At 53.5% G+C, this 22,314-nt stretch overlaps 1 protein-coding gene and 1 long non-coding RNA gene across 2 annotated transcripts in view; one reads left to right on the top strand and one right to left on the bottom strand.

Moving 5' to 3' along the window:
- Positions 1-648, bottom strand: part of DNAJC11 (DnaJ heat shock protein family (Hsp40) member C11) — a 63,539-nt gene extending 62,891 nt beyond the window's left edge. Inside the window, exon 1 of the mRNA XM_008265984.4 lies at positions 471-648. Coding sequence (XP_008264206.3) covers positions 471-542 — 72 coding nt within the window. The 5' untranslated portion in view covers positions 543-648. The remainder of the gene's footprint in view (positions 1-470) is intronic.
- Positions 649-13,874: 13,226 nt separating this feature from the next.
- On the top strand, positions 13,875-22,203 carry LOC127493651 (uncharacterized). The gene is made up of 3 exons (XR_007924132.2): positions 13,875-17,160; positions 17,455-17,669; positions 20,488-22,203. It is a non-coding gene; the product is annotated as an uncharacterized lncRNA (long non-coding RNA).
- Positions 22,204-22,314: the final 111 nt, after the last annotated feature.

The raw sequence follows: 22,314 nt of genomic DNA, 5'->3' as shown, positions 1-22,314 counted from the left end.
GCGGGACGAGGCTGGCCTCGGCCGGCGGCGAGCCGGCCCCGGGACACCCCCGGCGCCTCCCGGGGGCTTTGACCTTGGGGCCCCAAACTCGCTTCGCCATGCTGCTGGCCCGGGCCGATGACACAGCCCCTCGGCCACGACGCGAGTGGGAGCCGCGCGGGGCGCAGGACCCGGTGGACCACGAACCCCGCTCCGGGGGCCTCCCTCGGGGTCCCTGTCCCCTTCAGAGGGCGCGGGGGCTTCTGGCCCTGCCCGGAAAGGCCGGGCGCGGCGCTCCGGGCGCGGGGTCCGAGGCCGGCTCCAGCCCCCGCGGCGGCGGTGTCGGCACCGACGGCCGGCGGCCGCGCACCGCGACCGGGTCACGCGGCCTCCGAGTCGGGAGTGGCCGCCGCGGCCGAGGCCGCCAGCCCGGCCCTCCCGGACGACCGGGCCCGGCCTCAGCGCCGACGGCGCCCCGCCGCGGGCCTCACCTCCCTGCGCACGTTCAGCAGCGAGTAATAGTCTTCATTGTCCAGCTCCTCCTCGCTCAAGGCCGTCGCCATCTTCGCAACCTTTCACCCGGCCAAACCGGCGAGGCCGTGCTCAAGAGGGCCCGGCCGCCCGCCGCCCCGACAGCGCGACGCCCGCCGGCGCCACAGCGGCCCCTGGCGGCGCGGAGCCGCCGGCTCGGCGGTGCGCGCCTGCGCCCTGCGCCCCCGCGCGGCCGAGCGCCCACCCGTCGGCGCCCGCGCTCGCTCCGGCCGGAGAGGGCAGCGCGCGGTCGGGCCGGCGGGCTGGCGCCCTCGCGGCTCTGCGGAGAGCGCCCCTTGCCAGCCACCCGTGTGTCCCCCGGTCGGCTCTGATCCCGGGCATGCAGCCCAGACGTCCCTCCGGGCCGGCGGGCGCAAGGCTGCTCGGGACCTGTGTGCTTGGTCACCTCGGCAGTGAGGTTGTCCCTGTGCCCTGTGGTCGTGTTCCTCCGCCAGCCACCTTGTTTTTATATTTATTTATGAGAGAGAGAGAGAGAGAGAGAGAGAGAGAGAGAGAGAGAGAGAGAGAGAGAGATCTTCCATCCACTGGTTCACTCCCCAGATGACCACAAGGGCCAGGGCTGGGCCAGGATTTCTTCCAGGTCTCCCTCATGGGTGCAGGGGCCCAAACGCTTGGGCCATCTTCTGCAGCTTTCCCAGGTGCATTAGCAAGGAGCTGCATTGGAAGTGGGGCAGCTGGATTCGAACCCTGGGCACTGCAGGCGGCAGCTTCTCCGGCTGTGCCACAGCCCGGCCACCCAGAACCTTCTTGAAGGGCCTCTGGCTTTGGTGTTTCGTTGTTGCCCTCTGTGTGGGCGCACCTGGCCGTCTCTTCCACGTCCGGGTCCCGCCCGCTTGGTTCCTGATCCTCTCTGGCAGGCGCACCTGTGCCCAGAGCCCTGCTGCTGTTGAGTTTCGCCCTCACAGTTTAGCGGTGGAGTCTAATTGATTTCAACCCGGTGCCTGCTGTTTGGTGCATTATTAAAGATGTCTTGGTTACAATAATGTAAATAATTTAAGTGTCTTGGAATTGATGCTGTTATCCGGAGAAGGTGGGCAGCGGGCCATTCTCTTGCCACCTGTTTGGTTTCTGCTGACCTGTGCCGGTCCTGTGCCGGTCATTTATTAAGAATCTTTGCTCTTTAAGGAGCCACCGTCCTGATTCAGCGTCCCTCCTACCTTTCCTGGGCAGGTCTCCTGGGGAGCCCCAAACACCTGTCTGGGGATCTGGGAAGTTGGTTTCTCTCTCTTCCGAATATTTGGCCAGATGTGCACCATCTGGGCCTGTGCCTCCCCCTGCCGAGTTGCCCAGGCCCCGTAGGATCTCCTGGCATGAGATACGTGGGTGCTGTCTGTAGTGTCCGTCTGGAGCAGACTGTCAGCCCAGGCTGTAAATCAGATCTGTTTCTTTGGCCACTCACGGTCCGTTGGCTCTCATGGCCATGTTTGTGGGCTTTTCTTTTTTTCTTCCTTGCAGAGCTGTGGTGCGGACTAAACTGCACGCCCACGTGTGCTGGTCTGTAAGAATTTCCTGCAGAGAGGCTGGAGGGGCTGCTGCATCGCGTTGAGCTGTCCCTCTTGTCCTTAGGTTTGTTCAGTTAGTTGGGTTGTAACACTCGCTTGGGGACGGAAGTCCTTGGCCACCCCTGGAAGACACAGCCTCGACCCATTACCTAAATGGAACGTGACGGCTGCCCTGCTACGCCCCGGCCTGTGCTTCTGTGACTAAGAATGACCTGGTTTTTATCACCACTCAGACACGGCCAGCAGCCACTCTCAGGGGGCTCTGCGCCTGTCTGCTCTTGGGCCGAGGCGTTTCGTGTCGTGGTTACTGGGGGAGTGGTTGTGGTAAGCGGGACCCCGGCTCCGGTGCACCACCGGCCTGGGAAATGCATTCACCTCAGAGCTTGGCGTGCCCATTTCTGCCCTTCCAAAGCCCTCGTCTGCAATGGGCCAGGAGCACCACACATTCAAAAGTCAAAAGAGCACGTCCGGGTGCCGGCTTCGGCCTAGTGGTGAAGACCCGGGTTGTGACGCCCACGTCTGAAATCCGAGTACCTGGTTTGGTCCCTGGCTCTGGCTCCAGCTTCTTGCAGGCCCTGGGAGTCAGCAGTGATGGCTCAGCGGTCGAGTTCCTGCCACCCCCGTGAGAGACTTGGACTGAGTCTCCCGGTGCCCAGCTTCTGCCCTGGAGCTGTTGGAGGCATTTGGGAAGTGAACCAGCACACGGAGCTCTCTGTCTCTCAAATAAATAAAAATGAATAACAAGACTTTACCAAATTTTGGCCAGGGCCAGGTTGTGGCATAGCTGGTTAAGCCAATGCCTGTGACACCAGCATCCCGTAAGGGTGATGGTTCGAGTCCTGACTGCTCCACTTTCAATCCAGCTCCCTGCTAATGCACCTGGGAGGGCAGCGGAAGATGGCCCAGGTGTTTGGCCCCTGAACCCACGTGAGAGATGCGGATGGACTTCCAAGCTCCCGGCTTCAGCCTGGCCCAGTCTGGTTGTTGCAGCCATTTGGGGAGTAGACCTGGAGATGGAAGGTTCTCTTTCTCACTGTAACTCTGCTTTTCAAATAAATAAATAAATCTTGAAAAAAGTCTTTGAATTTTTTTGGCCACTCTGTAGCCACTCAGAAAGTCTCCTTAGAGGCCTCTTCCAATGCTGAGGCCCCTCCTTGAAGCACGTGCTGGAGACAGGGTTGCTGGGTGAAGTGTAGGACACCAGTTAGGTGGAATTTTATTTTATTTTTATTTTTTAAAAGATTTATTTATTTATTTGAAAGTTAGAGTTACACAGAGGGAGAATGAAAGGGAGAGAGCGAGAGAGAGTGAGAGAGAGGTCTTGCATCCGCTGCTTCACTCCCCCGTTGGCCGCGACAGCCAGAGCTGCTCTGATCCAAAGCCAGGAGCTTCCTCCAGGTCTTCCCACACAGGTGCAGGGCCCAAGGGCTTGGGCCATCTTCCACTGCTTTCCCAGGCCATAGCAGAGAGCTGGATTGGAAGTGGAACAGCCAGGACTCCAACCGGCACCCATATGGGATGCCGGTACTATAGGCGGCAGCTTCACCCACTGTGCCACAGCGCTGGCCCCAGGTTGAATTTTATTTTTTTTTTTTATTTTTTTTTTATTTTTTTTTTTATTTTTTTTTTGACAGGCAGAGTGGACAGTGAGAGAGAGAGACAGAGAGAAAGGTCTTCCTTTGCCGTTGGTTCACCCTCCAATGGCCGCCGCGGCCGGCGCGCTGCGGCCGGCGCACCGCGCTGATCCGATGGCAGGAGCCAGGAGCCAGGTGCTTTTCCTGGTCTCCCATGGGGTGCAGGGCCCAAGCACCTGGGCCATCCTCCACTGCACTCCCTGGCCACAGCAGAGGGCTGGCGTGGAAGAGGGGCAACCGGGACAGAATCCGGCGCCCCAACCGGGACTAGAACCCGGTGTGCCGGCGCCGCTAGGCGGAGGATTAGCCTAGTGAGCCGCGGCGCCGGCCCCCCAGGTTGAATTTTAGACAACAGATAATTTTAGTGTGAGTATCCTAACAGTACATACATATGTATATATGTTAAATAATTATTGGTTGTTTATCTGAAATTCAAATTCAACTGGACATCATGTTTTTTGATTTAAAAGGTTTACTTATTTGAAAGGCAGAGTTACAGAGAGGGAGAGGCAGAGGCAGAGAGAAATGTTCCATTTGCTGGTACATCCCCAAGAGGCCGCAACAGCCGGGGTTGGGGCAGGCTGAAGCCAGGAGCCAGGAGCTTCACCTACGAGGTGGGTGGCAGAGACCCAAGCACTTGGGCCATCTTCCACTGCTGTCCCAGTTGCATCAGCAGGGAGCTGGATTGGAATTGGAGTAGCTGGGACTTGAACCAGCACCCCTATGGGATGCTGGCGCTGGGAGTAGGGGCTTAACCCTTTACACCACAGTGCCAGCCCCGCATCCTGCATTTTTATCTGCAACCTCAGCGGGAGGTCCTTCTGTCCTTACCATTTTCCTGAATTTAAGTCCTGAGAGAGGAGGGGGCAGCCTGCCCTTGCCCCTCCTGCAGTGGGGCTGAATCCTCCCTGCCCCCACCCCCCATAATTCAGACAGGAAATGTACCTGCAAGCTCTTTGTTGTTCCTGTGCCACTGCCTCCACACCGGACCCAGGGTGCCTTGGGCCATGCTAAGCCTGCTGACGACCCTGTTACAGGAGGTTGCAATGGGAGACTTCAGCTAAAGGCAGGGAAAGAGAATTTGCAAGCTCCAGAATTGCATGTTCTTGATGTCTTCTGGTCCCTGAGCCTTCAGTGACTTTGTCACTGGCATCTTCAGCCAAGAGGGTAACTGCAGATGGTCAGGTCACCCGGAGGAAGAGCCTCCTGTGCCTCTGCTGAGACAGTCGTCCAGCGAGATGGAGAGTCGCGCTGGCCCAGAGCCTACCCCAGGGACAGCAGGGAGCTGGGTCAGAAGCAGAGCTGCCGGGACTGGAGGAACCAGTGCTCCAGTACGGGATGCCGAGGTTGCAACAGGGCTTAACCCACGCCACCACACGCCGGCTCCTGCTCCACTTCTTTCTTTGAAGACAGAGTCCAAGAATGGGCAGTGGGGCTTCAGCAGCTTATGGGGGAAATGGTTCCTGAGCTGGTGGAATGAACAGATCTGTGGTGGGGTGGGTGGGGCACACACAATAAGGAAGTCAGTCAAGGCACGTGGTCATTTCAGAGGGGAAGTGTGACAGGTGAGACAGCTCAGTGCTGGGTTGGGGGCATCTCAGCTGGAGGGCAGGTTGTCTGTGCGGGTGACTGGCGAACATCATCAGAGGAGGTGGCTCAGAACTGAATGTTGGGAAAATCATGCAACTTGGGGCACTGTTGTGGTGGCACAGCCGGTTAAGCCTCCACCTGCAATGCTGACATCCGTATGCATGCTGGTTGGAGTCCTGGCTGCTCCAAGTCCCATTCAGCCCCCTACTAATGGCCTGGGAAGGCAATGCAAGTTGGCCCGAGTACTTGGGCCCCTGCCACCCACATGGGAGACCTGGATGGAGTTCCAGGCTCCTGGCTTTGGTCTGGCCAAGCTCCAGCCATTGCAGCCATTTGGGTCTCTGTCTCTCTGTAACCCTGCCTGTCCAATCAATCAATCAATCAATCTTAAAATAAACAAAAGAATCTAGCTTGCCAAGATCTGGAGGAAGAACCTTCTGGAACAAAAGTGTTGAGGCAGGAAAGCATTTGATGTACTCCAGGACCAATGAGCATGGAGCCAGTGACGGTGGGAAGGCAGCGGAACAGGAGTTTGCGATGTTGAACTAGGGCGGGTCCCGGAGGGCCTCCAACACGGTGGTCCAGAATTCCAGTTTTGTTCTGAACACCGTGGGGAGCTACTGAGGGATTCGGTTTTCTGTTTCATTTGAAAGGCAGAGGGAGATCAATCTTCCATCCTCCTGTCCACTCCACAAACAGCCAGGGCTGGGCCAGGCCAAAGCCAGGAGCCTGGAACTCAGACCCAAGTACTTGGGTCATCACCAGCTGCTCCGAAGGGCATGCGTCAGCAGGAAGCTGGGCCAGAGGTGGAGCATCAGGGACCCAGGCCAAGCACTCCGATGGGTGCAGGTGTCCCAAGCAGTGATGTCACTGCTGTGACGCATGCTCACCTGGTCACTGAGGGACCTCGAGAAGGGGAGTGATGTGGCCTGGCTTTCTTTATGCCTAGAAGATCAGGAGACTGGGCCAGAGAAAGCAAGCATAGAAGCATCCCCCAGCCCAGCCCCATGAAAGGCAGCACTGCCTGGGAGAGACCTGGACTGAGACGGGAGCCATGCGGTGTCAGATACAGACTGCCCGTGGGAGCAGGGTCCACAGGCGCTGCTGGGAGGTTGGGTCTGGGGAGTAGGGGAAGAACCGTGGTCACCCCTGTATTTTGGCTTGACCTACTGGGTAGTAAGGCCATTCCCAGAGCGGGGACCCCAGGGAAGAGGCAGGCTTGGAAGGGGTAACCGGAGTTCTCCTGAAGCAGACACCTGCCCCTTCTGCTCCCTTCTCCATCCACTCTGTAGTTCTTCGCAATCGGGAGCTCATCCCTTTCCTTCATTAAGGTCACCCTCCCAAGGTCCTGTGACGTCCTGACCCCCAGCTCCAGCGGCGTTTCCCTTTCAGTGGCCGCCCACCGGACCTGAGGTCGTGGTGGACAGCGCTGGCTGCCTTCTTCCTAGCTTGCCCCTCTGTCTTGCACTGCTGTGCCTGTTCTCTCCCCTCTCTCCGCTTCTCTGCACCTGGGCCCCTCTGTCTTTCCTCCTGCGTGGCATCCCAGACCCTTGGTTATCTGGTTTCACCAGTCTTTCAGCATTGCACCCTCTGATTTCTCCTTCATGGATCTTTGATTTTAGCCAGAAAAGGGAAAAACAACAAGATGCTGCCTGTATCTCAAACAGCCCTTTGACTGCTTGAGACCGTGTCCTTTACTGCGTCTCTGAAATTCTATGTCGGGTCATTGACCTTCGGCTTAAAAACACCCTGTGGACTTTCCGTGAGCAGGGAGAACTCTTGGAGAACTCTGAGCTTTGGCTGATCTGAAAATGCCTGTCGCTTGCTTTAAAGGATATTCCTTCTGAGCTGAAAAAGTTATTGACAGTCTTTTGTTTTCCAGCACTTTGAGAGTACTGTGTTCCTGGCTCAGGCTTCCGTTGGAGCTGTTGTGAAAGGATCCTCTCTTCTCATCCTGAGACCCAGCAGGACGCACTGGGCCTTCCCAGCACAGCATGCATGATCTTCATTCTTTCTTGGATGCTTCTTTGTGGATAGTTCCCTCTGACCAATCTTCCACTTCACTAATTCTCTTGTTTTCCTAATTTTTTTAACTGCCTAATTGAGGTATAATGCATGTCCATCTTAAAGAATTTGAGTTTTGGCCAGTGCCATGGCTCACTAGGCTAATCCTCCACCTTGCAGCGCCGGCACACCGAGTTCTAGTCCCAGTCGGGGCACCGGATTCTGTCCCGGTTGCCCCTCTTCCAGGCCAGCTCTCTGCTGTGGCCCGGGAGTGCAGTGGAGGATAGCCCAAGTGCTTGGGCCCTGCACCCCATGGGAGACCAGGAGAAGCACTCGGCTCCTGCCATCGGATCAGCGCAGTGCGCCGGCCGCGGCGGCCATTGGAGGGTGAACCAACGGCAAAAGGAAGACTTTTCTCTCTGTCTCTCTCTCTCACTGTCCACTCTGCCTGTCAAAAAAAAAAAAAAAAAAAGAATTTATGAGTTTCGATACATAAATTCGCTGCTGAATCCATTCCTATAATTAAAGTAGTGGACATCTCCATTTCCATCTCGTCATGCCCCTCAACAGTCTATCCCGCCCCTCACCCCGATCTCCAGGGAGTCACTGATGCTCTGGCTACCATACAATTCCGTTTGCATTCTCAGGGATTTTGTATATGACACAGTGTAGTCTACTTCAGTCCTGCATCTTCCCAATGCCGTGACTGCAGGATGATTCTTTTTCTCTCTCTAGTACTGGCACTCCCGTTTCATGAATGCCCTGTTTCCTATACTTTTGTTATTAGTGGAGTAAAACTTTCCATGGTTTTTTTTTTTTTTTTTTTTTTTGAACTCAGATTCCCTTATTCCACCTTTATATTGGATAGATAGTTTGATAGGCAGATTGTTTGGCTGGGTATAAAAGTCTAGGTATTTTTGTAGGCATTGTTATGCTGTCTTTTTTTTTTTTTTAAGATTTTTAATTTATTTACTTCAGAGGCAGAGTTACAGACAGAGAGAGGAGAGACAGAGGGAGAGATCTTCCATCCACTGGTTCACCCCCAAATGGCTGCAACTTCCAGAGCTGGGCTGATCTGAAGCCAGGAGGTTCTTCAAGGTCTCCCATACAGGTTTGGGACCCAAGCACTTGGGCTATATTCCACTGCTTTCCTAGGCTGTCAGCAGGGAGCTGGATCAGAAGTGGGGCAGCTGGGATTCGAACTGGTGCCCATATGGAACGCCTGTGCTGCAGGCAGGTGCAGGTGCTTAACCTACTACATGACAGCACTGGTCCCAGCCGCTTTCATTTTTATTACCTATAAGTGTTTATTATTAGCAATAAAACTGATTCTATTGTAATTTCTGAGATTTGTAGCCCTCCTGTCCTTTTCTTTTTGTGGAAATACTGTTTTTATTCCTGGAGTTCTGAAATTCTACGTCATACGCTGCACATGAATGTTCTGTATTTGTGTGATGACTTGGTTCTTTCTTATTAGAACCCTGTTTTTTGTGATAGCAGACCTCCAAGACTGGTTCTCAAATTTTCACACTTCCATTCTCTCATCTTTTTGGTCATTTGTTGGGGAACTCAGCTACAGCTCCCAGTTCTTTCATTGGTTTTAACAAACATCTACCATTATCGTTTTTGATTTTCCAGAGGTCTTCTTCTCTGTCCTCTTTTCTTTAAACGAGTTTGATGCATGCGGTTTCTCTCCTATCTCTGGAAGTCTGTTTAGTTTTATTCCCTTCCCTGCTGGCTCGTGGTTTTTCTTTCTAAAAGCAGCCTAGTTGTTTTTTTTCCTGTTTATTTTGGTTGCTTTTTGTGAGCACATCCCTCAAAGCTCTGGAGATCCTTGGCTGACTGTGTGTCATGTGTGTGTTCTCTTCCAGAGTCACCGGGCAGGATCCCACAGATGTTGTATCCGTCAGCTTCTCTCTTGAGTGGGTTGGTTTTCTCTTAAGAGGACTCCTCTTTCTCTCCTGTCTGGAGGAGGCAAACGCCATGCAGAGGAAAAGGCTGGGATTATCACATTACCATCATTTTCTGTTATAGACCCACCTGGTGTCTAGCTACACTTTGTTATCTAGATCCAAAGTCTTCCTGAGCCTTGCCAGGTCACAGACTTCCTAGGAGTAGGGTGAGGGGAGTGGCATTGCTAGACTGGGTAGCCTGGGGCAGGGATTCAGGGCTCTTAGGTGATCTTCATACAGACTATCAACACCGCTGCCCAGTCCCCAATTCTGGAACCACTCCTGGGTCTTGCAGGCCCTTAAGGCAGGTGCCTGAAGTATTTTCTGTTTGTGTTTCCATGACCATGTCCTCTTACAAGTGCTCCAAACACATGCACATGTTTAATGTGTGCCAGCTCTGGAGGAGGGGTGACGGAACAGAGCTGGGAGCGGAAGACGGTGGAGGTGGAGACCTGGAGCTGTTTCCATCCACTGACAGGTGCAGCGGCAGGTGAGTGCCGAGGGCCCCAGGAGCAGGACATTGCCAGAAAAGCCTCAAGTCCTTCTGAGCTGGAGTGGCCTCCCCAGGAAGCAGCACGTGGTGGTGGCATAAGAATCCCTGCCACCACCTGGAAGACCTGGGTTGAGTTTCTGGCTCCAGGTTCCTGCCTGTCCCAGCCCCAGCTGTTATAGGCATTTGAGGAATGTGCCAGTGGTTGGGATCTCTCTTTCTCTCCCTCTCCCACTCCCTCCCTCCCTCTCTCCCTCCCTCCCTCCCTCCCTCCCTCCCTCCTTCTCTCCCTCCCTCCCTCCTGCTCTCCCTCCCTCCTTCCTTCTCTCCCTCCTTCCCTCTCTTTCTCTCCCCTCCTCTCTGTTGCACTGTGGCATAGAGGATAAAGCCACTGCCTGCAGTGCCAACATCCCATATGGTTGCCAGTTTGAGTCCTGGCTGCTCCACTTCTGATCCAGCTCTGTTATGGCCTGGGAAAGCAATGGAGGATGGCCCAAGTCCTTGGGCCCCTGCACCCTTCTGGGAGACCCAGAAGAAGCTCCTGGCTCCTAGCTTTGGATTGGTTCAGCTCCAGCCATTGTGGCCATTTATAGAGTGAACGAACCATCTAATGGAAGACCTCTCTCTCTCTCCCTCTCTCTTTCTTTTTCTCTCTGCTTCTCTGTAACTCTGCCTTTCAAATAAATAAATAAATCTTAAGTAAATAAAAATAAATGAACCTTTAAATATATTTTGTAAATATTTATCTATAAAAGGAGGGAGGGAGGGAGGGAGAGAGAGAAAGAATGCTTCCAGACAGTGGTTCACCCCCAGATGTCTGCAGTGGCTGGGAGGCGAAACCAGGAACCAGGAACTCAACTCATCCACACACTGGAGCCAGAGTCTGCCCAGGGGGGAGTTGGAGTCAGGAGCCAGAGCTGGGCATTGAACCCAGCCACCTGAATGCGGGATGCAGGTGTCTTAGCCACCAGGCTAAAGGCTCACCACAGCTTATCTTTTTTTTAAAGTTTTATTTATTCATTTGAGAGGCAGAGTGAGAGAGGGGGAGAGACACAGAGACGCCTTTTATCTGCTGGTTCACTTCCCAATGCTGCAGCAGCTGGGGCTGCGCCAGGCTGGGGTCAGGAGTCTGGAGCTCTATCCAGGTCTCCTGCATGGGTTCCAGGGGCCCAAGTACTCGATTCATCATCTGCTGCCTCCCAGGGGTGCATTAGAGGGAAGCTGGATTCAAAGTGGAGGTGGGGCTCAAACCAGGCAACTCCCCTGCGGGGCTTAGCCCACTGTGCCTTCATGTCTGCCTCAGTATGGTTTAATCTGGGGCTGGGGGTGTGGTGCAGCACGTTAGCCACTCCTGTGATGCCGGCATCCTATATGGAGTGCTGGTTCAAGTCCCGGTATAATGATCATGCAAGTTATAATAATAATAATAAACAATATATAATAATAAAAGTTATGCAAATGTGATCTGAAATGTCTTCTTTTTTTAAAAAAGGTATTTATTTATTTATTTGAAAGGCAGAGTGACAGAGAGGGAGAGTGGAGAGAGGAGAGGGAGAGGTCTTCCATCCATTGATTCACTCCTCAAATGGTTGCAATGACTGTGGCTGCGTTGGGCTGAAGCAAGGAGACTGGAACTCCATCAGGGTCTCCCACCTGGGTGCAGGGGTCCAAGTGCTGAGGCCATCGCCCACTGGCTTTCCAGGCACGTTGGTAGGGAGCTGGATTGGAAGTGGAACAGCTGGAACTCGAACCGGTGTGCTGGGATGGATGTGTGTTGTGAGTGGCGGCTTAGCCTGCTGTACCACTGTGCGGGCTCCGTCTGAGCTGTCTGTTTATCCTGTTCCACCTTCTTCTCAGGGTGATGTGAGAGTGACTGACACAGGCATTAGGACGGAGTGTGAGGCTACAATTAACCTGGTTTGAACCCAGATGACTGCTGTCTGACTAACAGACTTTATGTGACTCATGGGCAGTGCACACGGTGTGGACACACTGGACACAGGGGTGAGTCACACCCTGGGCAGGAAGAAGCAGGATTGAGGGAGGTTTTTTTTCACTATACTCAGATCTGCATGCAATTTAAAACTCAGGAATTGGTTAGTTCTAGAATTTTTCATTTTTGGATAGAGATTGGCCAAGGGTAACTGAAACTATAGAACACAGAACTGTCCTGAACTTACACTTAAAAATGGTTAAGATGGTGAATTTTATGTTGTGCATATTTCTATTTATTTATTTATTTATTTTGACAGGTAGAGTTATGGATAGTGAGAGAGAGAGACAGAGAGAAAGGTCTTCCTTCCGGTGGTTCGCCCCTCAAATGGCTGCCATGGCTGGTGCTGTGCCGATCTGAAGCCAGGAGCCAGGGGCTTCTTCCTGGTCTCCCATGCGGGTTCAGGGCCCAAGCACTTGGGCCATCCTCTGCTGCTTTCCCAGGCCATAGCAGAGAGCTGCACTGGAAGTGGAGCAGCTGGGATTTGAACCTGTGCCCACGTGGGATGCTGGCACTGCAGGTGGTGGCTTTACCTGCTATGCCACAGCACCAGCCCCTTTATCACAATTTAGAAATTTAAAAACATACACTGGGAGGCTTGGCCTCTTGACTTTGGGTGGTTTTTGAATCCAGAGATCTTGTTTCTATCCTAACTATCATCTAGAAAACCAAACCATGAACAGAAATGCTGGTGGTCAGTCGGGCATAGAAAGTTCTGGAACTCAGCAGAGTCACCACTGATTAGCGCCCCGACTGATTCGCCGTGCGCGTGGCTTGCATTTCTGAATGAGTTTTCAGCTTCGGGGAAGCACAGCACAGCTGCAGCTGCAGACAGCGCTGGCTGAGACCTTGGTTGTTCAGTGTTAAAGCTAACGACCTTTTTTTAGCAAAGCTGGAGCGGGGTTTCCAGCCATTAACATTTTGTGCGGATAGAGCCCCTGTTGGGGGCCAGCCTGCATGAGAGGACATTTAGCCGCATCTCTGGCCTCTTCCAGCCAGATTCCAGTGGTACCACGCCCCTGCTGTGACCTCAAAAAGTACCTCCAGACAGTGCCCAAATCCAGGGAGAGCAAACCCCCCCCCACTCCCACCACCACCTTGAGACCCCCTGGGCTGCAGTTGACGATGCTGTCCACACACCACGGGCCCTCGTGGGGGCACTTTTCTTCCCCCACACTGGGTTTTCCTACTGTGTCCACTCTGAGCAAAAATTTTCTAGCTTCTAGAATAGAGTGAACTGAAACAGGAAAATCTTTAAGAGACAGATGTGGTGTAGCCTGCCAAGCCACCACGTGGGACACTGGCCCCCTATCTTGCAGTTCTTGGGATCAGTCCCTCTTCTGCTTCCTGCTAGTGCATATCCTGGGAGGCAGCTGATGATGGCCCAAGTACTTGGTTTCCTGCATGGGAGACCTGGAGGGAACTTCTGGCTCCTGGCTTCAGCCTGGTCCAGCCCACTCTGCCTGTCAGATAAATGCTTCTCTTTTGAAAAAGAAAACCATTTAAGCTACTGTTTAAAGAACGTTCTTGCTGCGCCAGGCATTGTGCTACTTGATTAATGGTCTCATCGAATCTTTTCAACAATTCTGGGATGTATTATGAACATTTCATCTGAAGTCCTCATCCCAGCTCACAGAGCTAGTAACTAGAGAGGCAAGTTTGACTTTAAAAAGTTCTTAAAATGTGTTTGAGAGGCAGAGAGGAGGCTCCCATCTCTGGTTCACTCCCCAAATGCCCGAGACAACTGGGGCTGGGAACTCAATCCAGGTTCATCACCTGCTGCTCCCAGAATCTGCACCTGCAGGAAGCTGGTCGGACGCTGGAGCCCGGCGTGAACCCAGCTACTGCTTGGTGGGGTTTAACTGCCAGGGCAAACACCAGCCCCAGGTCCGACCTTTCCACTGTTGCTGTTATGTTTATTTATTTAGTTGCCCTCTTTCTTTTAGAATGTATATGATGATGTCTGAGAGGACTTCTCGCTGAATGTGTGATAGCACCAGCTTTATTTTAGCATTCCGGGGATATGTGGTGCGTAAAGATGTTATCTGTGACCCACAAAGGCAGCGAATGTTTATTGCCTGCTCAACAGCTCTGACTCCCAGATAAAGTCTCTGAATTAAGAGATAAGGACATAACCGCATCCATAGCAAAGAAGCTGTTGAAGGGCCCACAGCCTCCAGCCCCTTCCCAGCCGTAATGAGGCCCAAATGTCCCTCGACCAGCAGAGGGCAGACTTGCGGTCCCAATGAACAAGAGTGGGCAAGGAAACCTGTGCCCGATGGTTTAGAACAGAGAAGGTGAAGGCAGGCTTGGGGACCAGTGGCTCCTGCGTCGCCTGCTTGTCTGGAGGTGAGGGGGTTTTTATAGAACGCATTGGGTTCTCCTGCTCTTTTCAAAACGCATGGCCTTGTCCCGTGGGGATCACGAGAATTAACACGTGGCATCGACTCTCCTAGCCCTGCTCTGTTGTTGGCAAGCCGAGGCTGAGCTAATGGAACGACAAGACCTGGGAGCATTCGGGTGTTACAGGAGCTCTCCGGGGTGATGGGTCCCGTGGTACTGCAGGAGCAGCGCTGTTTCTGCCGTGAAGCCCACTACGCAGGAGGGGCTTTCCCTCTCTGGAAGGTTCTCGGGGCCCAGTGCCAGGACTGCAGAGTCCGACCATGCGTGCGAGTCCCAGGCAGGATGCTGAGTCTGGAAGGTGATGTGTGTGTTAACAAGAACAAAGTCACCCAGCCTTTATTCTGCAGGAAGGAACCCTGAACCAAAAGGTGAGAGGGGTCTGGCTGACCCTGCCGAGCCGCCCGGACCCCCTCTTTCATGTGCTCGCCTGCAGGGAGCCCCAGGCAGAGTTCCCGGAAGCCGGGGCCTCTCCAAGTTTCTGAAGTTTCCTGCAGGAGCGGGCTCTCCCCTGCTGCCCGGTCCTTCTGCCAGCTCCTTGCAACCAGATAGGTGCCTGGCAGAGCTGCGTTCGCCGTGACGAGCTGCTGGGAGAGCCTGTCCCTCGGCCGTCTGCCGTGGCACCGGGCTCTGGCAGCGTCGGCGTGGTGTTCCCGCCTGAATCAGAGCGTGGCAGGTGCTGTGTTGTAGAGCCCTTCTTTCCACCCTGACTCCACCTGCCTCGCTCCTCACGCGTCTGATTGTGTGGTTCCAAGGTAGCAGCAAGCTACCGTGCTGCTCAGCCTAGCACAGCGGTCTCTGGGGGAAAACCCCAGGAGTGTTGCGGATGCCATCTCTTCAGTGAAGACCGGGAAACATCTCAAGAGCCCGCCCCCTGGATTCCTATTTCATAGGAGGTTTGAGTAACTAGTTCCTTGCAAACAATGCAAAAGGACAAAAGTTTCAAGGTTTGGATCACCATGGCAACGCCCCAGATTCCCTGCCGTGGCCAGGTCTTCGAATGACAGAAACTGCCCCTGCCATTCCTCTGAAATTGACCAAAGCCTCAAGGCTCTCAGGGCGCCGTGGGGCACCCAGAATGGGAGCTTCTGTGGGTGCCTGGCAAAGGCCCCTGTTGTGTGGATGTGAAGGGTTGAGCCGTGGCCCCCAAGAGATACATCCACGTCCTAGTCTCAAGAACCTGTGGATGTGACTTTATCTGGAAAAAGGCTTCGTGAATGTGACTGTGGACCTGACCACGTGAACCTACTGGATTTGGGGGGGACCCTAAATCCAATGACAAGTGTCCTTGTAAGAAAAAAGGCAGAGGGAGATTCGAGACACGGGAGAAGCCATGTGAGGACAGGCGGAGATCGGAGTGAAGCAGCCACCAGCCCTGGGCCATCTGGCGCCCCCAGCAGCTGGCAGAGGCCAGGCAGGATTCTCCCTGGAGGCTTCATTCAAAGCGACCATGGATCTGCTGACACCAGAGCTCGGACTTCTGGCCACTAGACCTGTGAGACAATAAATGGCTGTTGTTTTAAACCACCAAGTCAGTGGTCATTGATTATAGGGGCCTCAGGAAACTCAAGCTGTGGGTGACTTCTGCTTCCCCTAGCCCACGCCTTTCCATGCTTGAGTTACAATGGAGAGCCTTTTCCTTTTGATCGATGAACACAATTTTTTCTTAAGAAAAGAAGAAAAAAAAAAACCTAGAAAAGTAAAGCAGTGTTTGGAAGGCTCCCCCAGCTGGCCGGATCATCAGACTGAAGCCTGGCGTGAGTGGGCTCTGCTTGGCCACGAGATTCACCCTTGGGTGTCTGGGGAGGGTCACTGTACCCAGCCACGGCTCTGGGTGCAGCCGCTTGGTATCCCTGCCCTCCCTGCCACCTGATGCTCACCGGGAAGCTAGTTCCTGCCGCTGCTACCCCTGCCTCTTTCTGTGGCATCCTGAATGGTTTCCATGGAAACAAAAGGTTGGGATAGAATGGTGCCAGTGCACATGGAAACTTCAGAATGAAATGAGCGCTATTGTTTTTGCCTGCTATGGAGTCCCACTCATTCTGACTCAGGACTCAGGAATGTCTATGCGGAATTCCTTGACTTTCCACCAAATTCCAGCCTGCCTGGCTAATGAGGCATAGAGCACCCTGGCCGCACCCCAGATCTCACTGTCCCTCATTCCTCAGGCTGTCTCTCGGTCTTGACATGTGGTGTAAACATCAACAGGTGAGGTGGGATGTGTTGTAATAAGCAGATGGTCCCCACACGCCAGGCTGTGGGTGAGATGGAAACTCTAGCAGGAGACATCGCAGCCGAAGACCTTGCCCGTCTGGACCCATCATCTGTCTTGTGCATCAGAACCAGGGGAAAGAAGTGGAGAGGAGACCTGGGGCTCTGTGCTCGCCCTGGAGGCCCACGTTCACACCTGCTCCCTCCAGGCACCAAGGGCATAGCTACCGACACGCGCAGGCCTCCCCAAGGTTTCCGTGGATGGCAGAAGTACACCCTAAGCAATCCTCTAACTGGTTCAACAACTGAGATGTGCACCTGTGGAGGAGCCCAGGTAGGCACCCTCAGTCTCCAAAGTCCTCTGCCCTCTGCTTTACACGAGAGACCACCTGTCTGTCACTTCGTAGTGGGGTGTGTATGTGTCATCTTCTTATCGCGCCAACTGGAACAGTTTTCAGAGTGAGGATAGCTACTGCCAGTTACACCATGACAACAGGGACAATGGGGGGACCCTGGGTAGCCCTGCCCCTAGGCCGTGGGCCTTGGGGCGGAGGTGCCCTGGGAGCCATGCCCGGTTCTGCGGGTGGACAGTGGTGATGGTATACCGCAGTGGGAACGCCCCACGGCCACAGAGCTGCACACGTGAGAACCACAAAAGCTGTGGCTCCTTTTGCTGACCCCCTTGCGTTAACAGCTGCTCTGCTTTTCCACTTGCTGAAGCCCAAGGCCACTCCTCCCTGAGCCCACATCACGGCACATCAGCCAGTGTCCCGGGGTCCCCGTGGAACACATCCATCCAGTCTCCCCACATCTCACAACCCGCTCCGTGCTCGTCTGTGGGTCAATGGACACAGTAAGTAGCCTCACACCTGAGTCTCTGGCCTTGTGTGTCTACAACCTCCTCTCAGGGCGATCCTGCTAAGTTCTGATAGCATGGCTTCCCATACCCCTCAGAGGGCCGGCCAGCTCTGCTATGCCCTGCACATCCTCCATCCAGCAGCCCCCTTATCTGCGGGTTTGCTTTCCACAGCTTCTGTTACCCATGGTCATCTGCAGCCCAAAATAATTAAGTAGAATATCCCAGAGAGAAACAGATCACGAGTTTTAAGTTGCATGAGTTGAGGCACTCTCATTCCGTCCTGCTCAGGCCTGCCTGGGACGTGAGCCACCCCGTGCAGCGTATCCGCGGTGTGAGTGACACCTGCCCATTGGTCACCTGGGAGCCACTGCAGTGAGCAGATCCGCTGTCCTGGAGCTGCATTGCTTGTGTTCAGATGACCCTTATTCTTGATAATGGCCCCAAGCAAGCACGGTGATGCTGGCGACTCAGATATGCCAAAGAGAAGCTGTACAGCACTTCCTGTAAGTGACAATGCGAAAGCACAATAAGATATTTTGGAGAGAGAAGAAAAAAATAGAAATCATATGCCTATCACTTTCATAACCATATATTGTTATCACTATTCTATTTTTTTAAGATTTATTTTATTTGAAAGGCAGAATTAGAGAGAGAGAGAGAGAGAGAGAGAGAGAGAGAGAGAAATGTTCCACCTGCTGGTTCATTCTCCAAATGCTCACAACAGCTGGGCCAGGCTGAAGCCAGGAAGCTGGAACTGCATCAGGGTCTCCCACATGGGTGCAGGGGCCCAAGGACTTGGGGCCATCCTCCACTGCCTTCCCAGGCCATCAGCAGGGAGCAGGGAGCTGGATCAGAAGTGGAGCAGCTGGGACTGCAGCCGGCACTCATGTGGGATGCTGGCATGGCAGTTGGCAGCTTAATTTGCTACACCATAACCCTCACCCCTATTTTATTGCTATTGTTAATCTCTCACTGTGCCTAACTCATAAATTTTATCATAGATATGGATACATAGGAAAAAAAGTAGATTTTTTAAAAAGATTTATTTATTTGAAAGTCAGAGTTACACAGAGAGATAAGGAGAGGCAGAGAGAGAGAGAGAGAGAGAGAGAGAGAGAAAGAGAGAGAGAGAGAGTCTTCCATCCGCTGGTTCATTCTCCAATTGGCTGCAACAGCTGGAGCTGCGCCGATCCAGAGTCAGGAGCCAGGAGCTTCTTCTGGATCTCCCATGCGAGTTCAGGGCCCGAGGACTTCGGTCATCCTCCAGTTTTCCCAGGCCATCGCAGAGAGCTGGATTGGAAGTGGAGCAGCTGAGACTGTAACCGGTGCTCATACGGATGCCAGCACTGCAGCCTTACCCGCTCTGCCACAGTGCCGGCCCCAGAACATAGTATTTATGGGGTTTGGTACTATCAGAGGTTTCAGGCATCCAGTGGGGGCTTGGAACATATCCCCAGGGGGGTGGTGTGTCTGCTTCCGGCCCTTACCTCGCCGACTGTCCCGCCTGCAGCTCCAGCTGTGCAGGCCCCTTTCTGGTTTACAGACTTCCAGGGATGCACCTGCTGCAGGCCCTCTGCCCTTGCTGCTTCCTCTGCCTGTGAGGCTGCTCCCCACGAATCTGCTAGACAAAATCGGCCGCCCCACAGAACACACCGGCATCCCCCAACGCTCCCACCCCCCTCTCCTTGCTTGCTTCGATTTTTCCCTTCCTTCACGGGTGTCACTATCTAATAGTCTCTGTAGTCTACTACCTGCTTATTTCAAGTCCTCTGCAGTGAAATGTACAATGTTTAAGGCAGAAGTTTTAAAGTCTGTCTTTTGGGGCCAGCATTGTGGTACAGCAGGTTAACCTGAAGCCTACACGTCAGCAGCCCATATTGGAGCACTGGTTCGAGTCCCAGCTCCTCCACTTTTGATCCAGCTCCCTGCTAATGTCCTTGGGAAGCAGTGCTTGATGGCCCAAGTCCTTGGGCCCCTGCCACCCATGTGCGAGACCAGGATGGGGTTCTTGGCTTCTGGCTTTGGCCTGGTCCAGATCTGGCTGTTTTGCCCATCTGAGTGGTGAACCAGCAAATAGAACACCTTTCTCTGTCTCTGTCTCTCTCCCTGTTGCTCTGCCTTTCAAATAAACAAATCTTTCTTTGGTAAATCTTTTTGGTTCTCTGTTTTTCCTCCAGTTCCTGATCACTGCCTAACATACACTTGGCACTCAATAAATATTTGTTAAATTAATAGAGGAATCAATCCAGACTTTGAGGGAATGGCCCAGGGTCCGTTGCTTCCAGGAACATTTGAATGATGCGTGACTATGCCGGTCTCCCTTTCAGCCAACCCAGCGCTTCTGCACCAGACTGGCTCTGCCCCACCCACCCACCCCGCTCCTGTTACTGAGGGACTTTTGGCAATAAATGGAGACATTTTTGGTTTTCATAAGGGGAATGAGAGGGGCTTGTGGTGTCCGATGGGTAAAGGCCAGGCTCCTGCTAGGCACCATATCCAAAGCACAGACAGCTCCCGGAACGCAGACACACACGGAGAGCCTGTCAGCCGCGCCAGGGCTGAGAAGCACTGATGGATTCTAATCACGCTAGGAGTCACCCAGTCTACATTTGATGGGAGAACAGTGTCTTGAGGGCTACTTTGGGGTGACTTGCATTTCCCTAAAATTCATACGCGTAAGTCTAAACCCCTGGTAGCTCCGAATGTGACTCTATTTGAGGATGGGGTCTTTCAAGTTAACTGAACTAAAACAGGTCATTGGGATGGGCCCAGGTCTAGCAGGATGAGTATTCTCATGAAAGGGGCTGACCAGGGACTTGCGTGGTGTTGCTGGGGCCCAGGGATACACGTGACCACCAGAAGCAAGAAGAGGTAGCACGAGCATGGCCCCGCTGAGGCCTGGGCTCAGCGTTTCTGGCCCCCAGAACCCCAGGAGAAGGAATCCCTGTGGTCCTGAGCCACTCACTAGGTCCTTGGACAGCAGCCTGAGCAAACAGATCCACTGTGGAGCCCACGCTGAATCCCAGCTTTGTGCCAATGGGGTCTCTACCCTGGTTGATTAGATTATTATTATTATTATTTTAATGATGTTTTACCAGGATGGTGGTGAGACCCTCGCATGGGAGGAGAGGGCGGGGTGGTTAGTCCTGTGGGTATCAAGGGACTCGTGCCTGGAGCCGGCCAAGAACACTTACGTGATACACAGGGTCAAAGCACCAGGGCACAGCCTTTCCTGGGAAGATGACCCCAGCACAAAGCGTTGTTTTTTTTTGTTTGTTTGTTTTTTTTGTTTTTCTAATATTAACTTGGGTTCTATTTCAGAGCAATTAAGACAGCCACAGGGAGATCCCGCGACTCCCGCCGAGCCTGTCCTGGCTGTCGGACTGCGGCCTGATGGGCTCCGAGTGGCTGACAATGTGGCCACCACCACGGCAGATGAGGGTGGGAGGCGCTTTCTGAGAGCATCTGGCCTGCCACGCAGACACTTGTCACTCCGTGTCATCTGGACACCCCGCGGTTCTAACCGAGGGTGGTGCTTTGACGGTGATTATCTCCAAAACATAAATAATAAGAATGATTTTTAAATCAACAAAGGGCTGGATTTAAAGGCCACTTAGTTGTCCCAGGACTAAGAGTGATGGTGAGTGGCCAGTTCCTGGGACGATCTTCTGTAGCCCGATTAACTGTGCTGGGAGCCCAAGAGATAATGTCTTTTCACATAGAAAAGATCCTATTGATTTCCTGTTCGTATTATCCCGAAATGTGCAGTGTGTGTCTATGTGGAGACCGTCTTCCATCACTTGCTTTATGGGAAGAGAATGGTTATTGTACCTCTCTCCATAAAATATAATCTCTTTTTCTCTTCCAAAATCTACTCGCTCCTCTGGGAATTTCCAGTCATAATCTGTGAAAGTGAATTGATTTTTTTATTTTATTTTTTTTTGCATGTGCCAGTATTTTTATATTTGGCTTCTCTATATTTTCTCATTGTTCTCTGGAGTCTGGCTTTTCTAGATTGTTATTTGAGCTCATCTAAAAATAAAAAAAAAACATCCGTCGCCTTGAAGCACACCCAGCCACTCACACAGTGGTGGCTGTCGGGTTCCCGTGACATGCTTGGATGGGGACACCCTCCTCCGTCCGCGGCTGGGGGCTGGTGTTCGTGAGTGCCTGGGAGGGCTCGGGAGGCAGCTAGAGTGGCCTCGCGCATTCCATCAAGACGCAAAAACCAAGTCGCTCAGTGAAGGGAGAGCGCTTCCTGCTGATCTGGGTCTGAGCTTCAGGATCAATTCAGACACGAGGCAGAGTCCAGAACAGCTAACGAGTCTGGCTAGAAGACCCCAGCTATGCGGGCCTGTCCGGACCCTCTGCAGACGAGGGCAAGCCACAGCTCCGGCGACCACGTCAGATCTCGCGGTGCAGCCTCCGTCGCTTTGTTAGTGCGCCCCCAGTTCCCCAGTTCTCCTACCTGCACCCTACATGTCCAAACCCCCCGCACGCCCCCTTCCACACTCATGCCCTGCACACCAGTGTCTCTCTCCTCCTCACAGATCATGCCGTCCCAGCCAGCGATGAATTACAACTGCCTGGTACTACACTTGGCTTGCTGCAAGTGTGCAGTTTTTTCAAAAATTCATTTTCATTTTATTGGAAAGGCAAAGAAACAGAGAAAGACCTCCGTCCACTGGTTCACTCCACAAATGCCCGCAACAGGGGCAGCTAGGGCCTGGACCTCCATCCAGGTCTCCGACATGGGTGGCAGGGGCCCAAGCACTTGGGCCGTCGCTGCTGTCCCAAGGGCACACATTAGCAGGAAGCTAGAGGTGGAAGTGGAGGTGGGACTTGAACCTGGGCACTCTGATATGAGATGTCGGCAACCCAGGTGGTATCTTAACCACCGTGCCGAATGCCTGCCCCAGGCGGGACATTTCACAGACTGTCACAGATCCGTGTCTCCACACCTGACCCTGCTCCCACCCCTCCAATACTTGGCTTGCAACCGACTGGATTTACTTTGTGTGATTGCCAGATGATATTTTAAAAAGAAACGTATGTAGGCTGGCACCGGCGCCGCGGCTCACTAGGCTAATCCTCCGCCTGTGGCGCCGGCACCCCGGATTCTAGCCCTGGTCGGGGCGCTGGATTCTG

The sequence above is a fragment of the Oryctolagus cuniculus genome, chromosome 7 (genome assembly GCF_964237555.1).
Source record: "Oryctolagus cuniculus chromosome 7, mOryCun1.1, whole genome shotgun sequence".
NCBI lineage: Eukaryota > Metazoa > Chordata > Mammalia > Lagomorpha > Leporidae > Oryctolagus > Oryctolagus cuniculus.
This window is presented reverse-complemented; position numbering and strand designations above follow the sequence as displayed.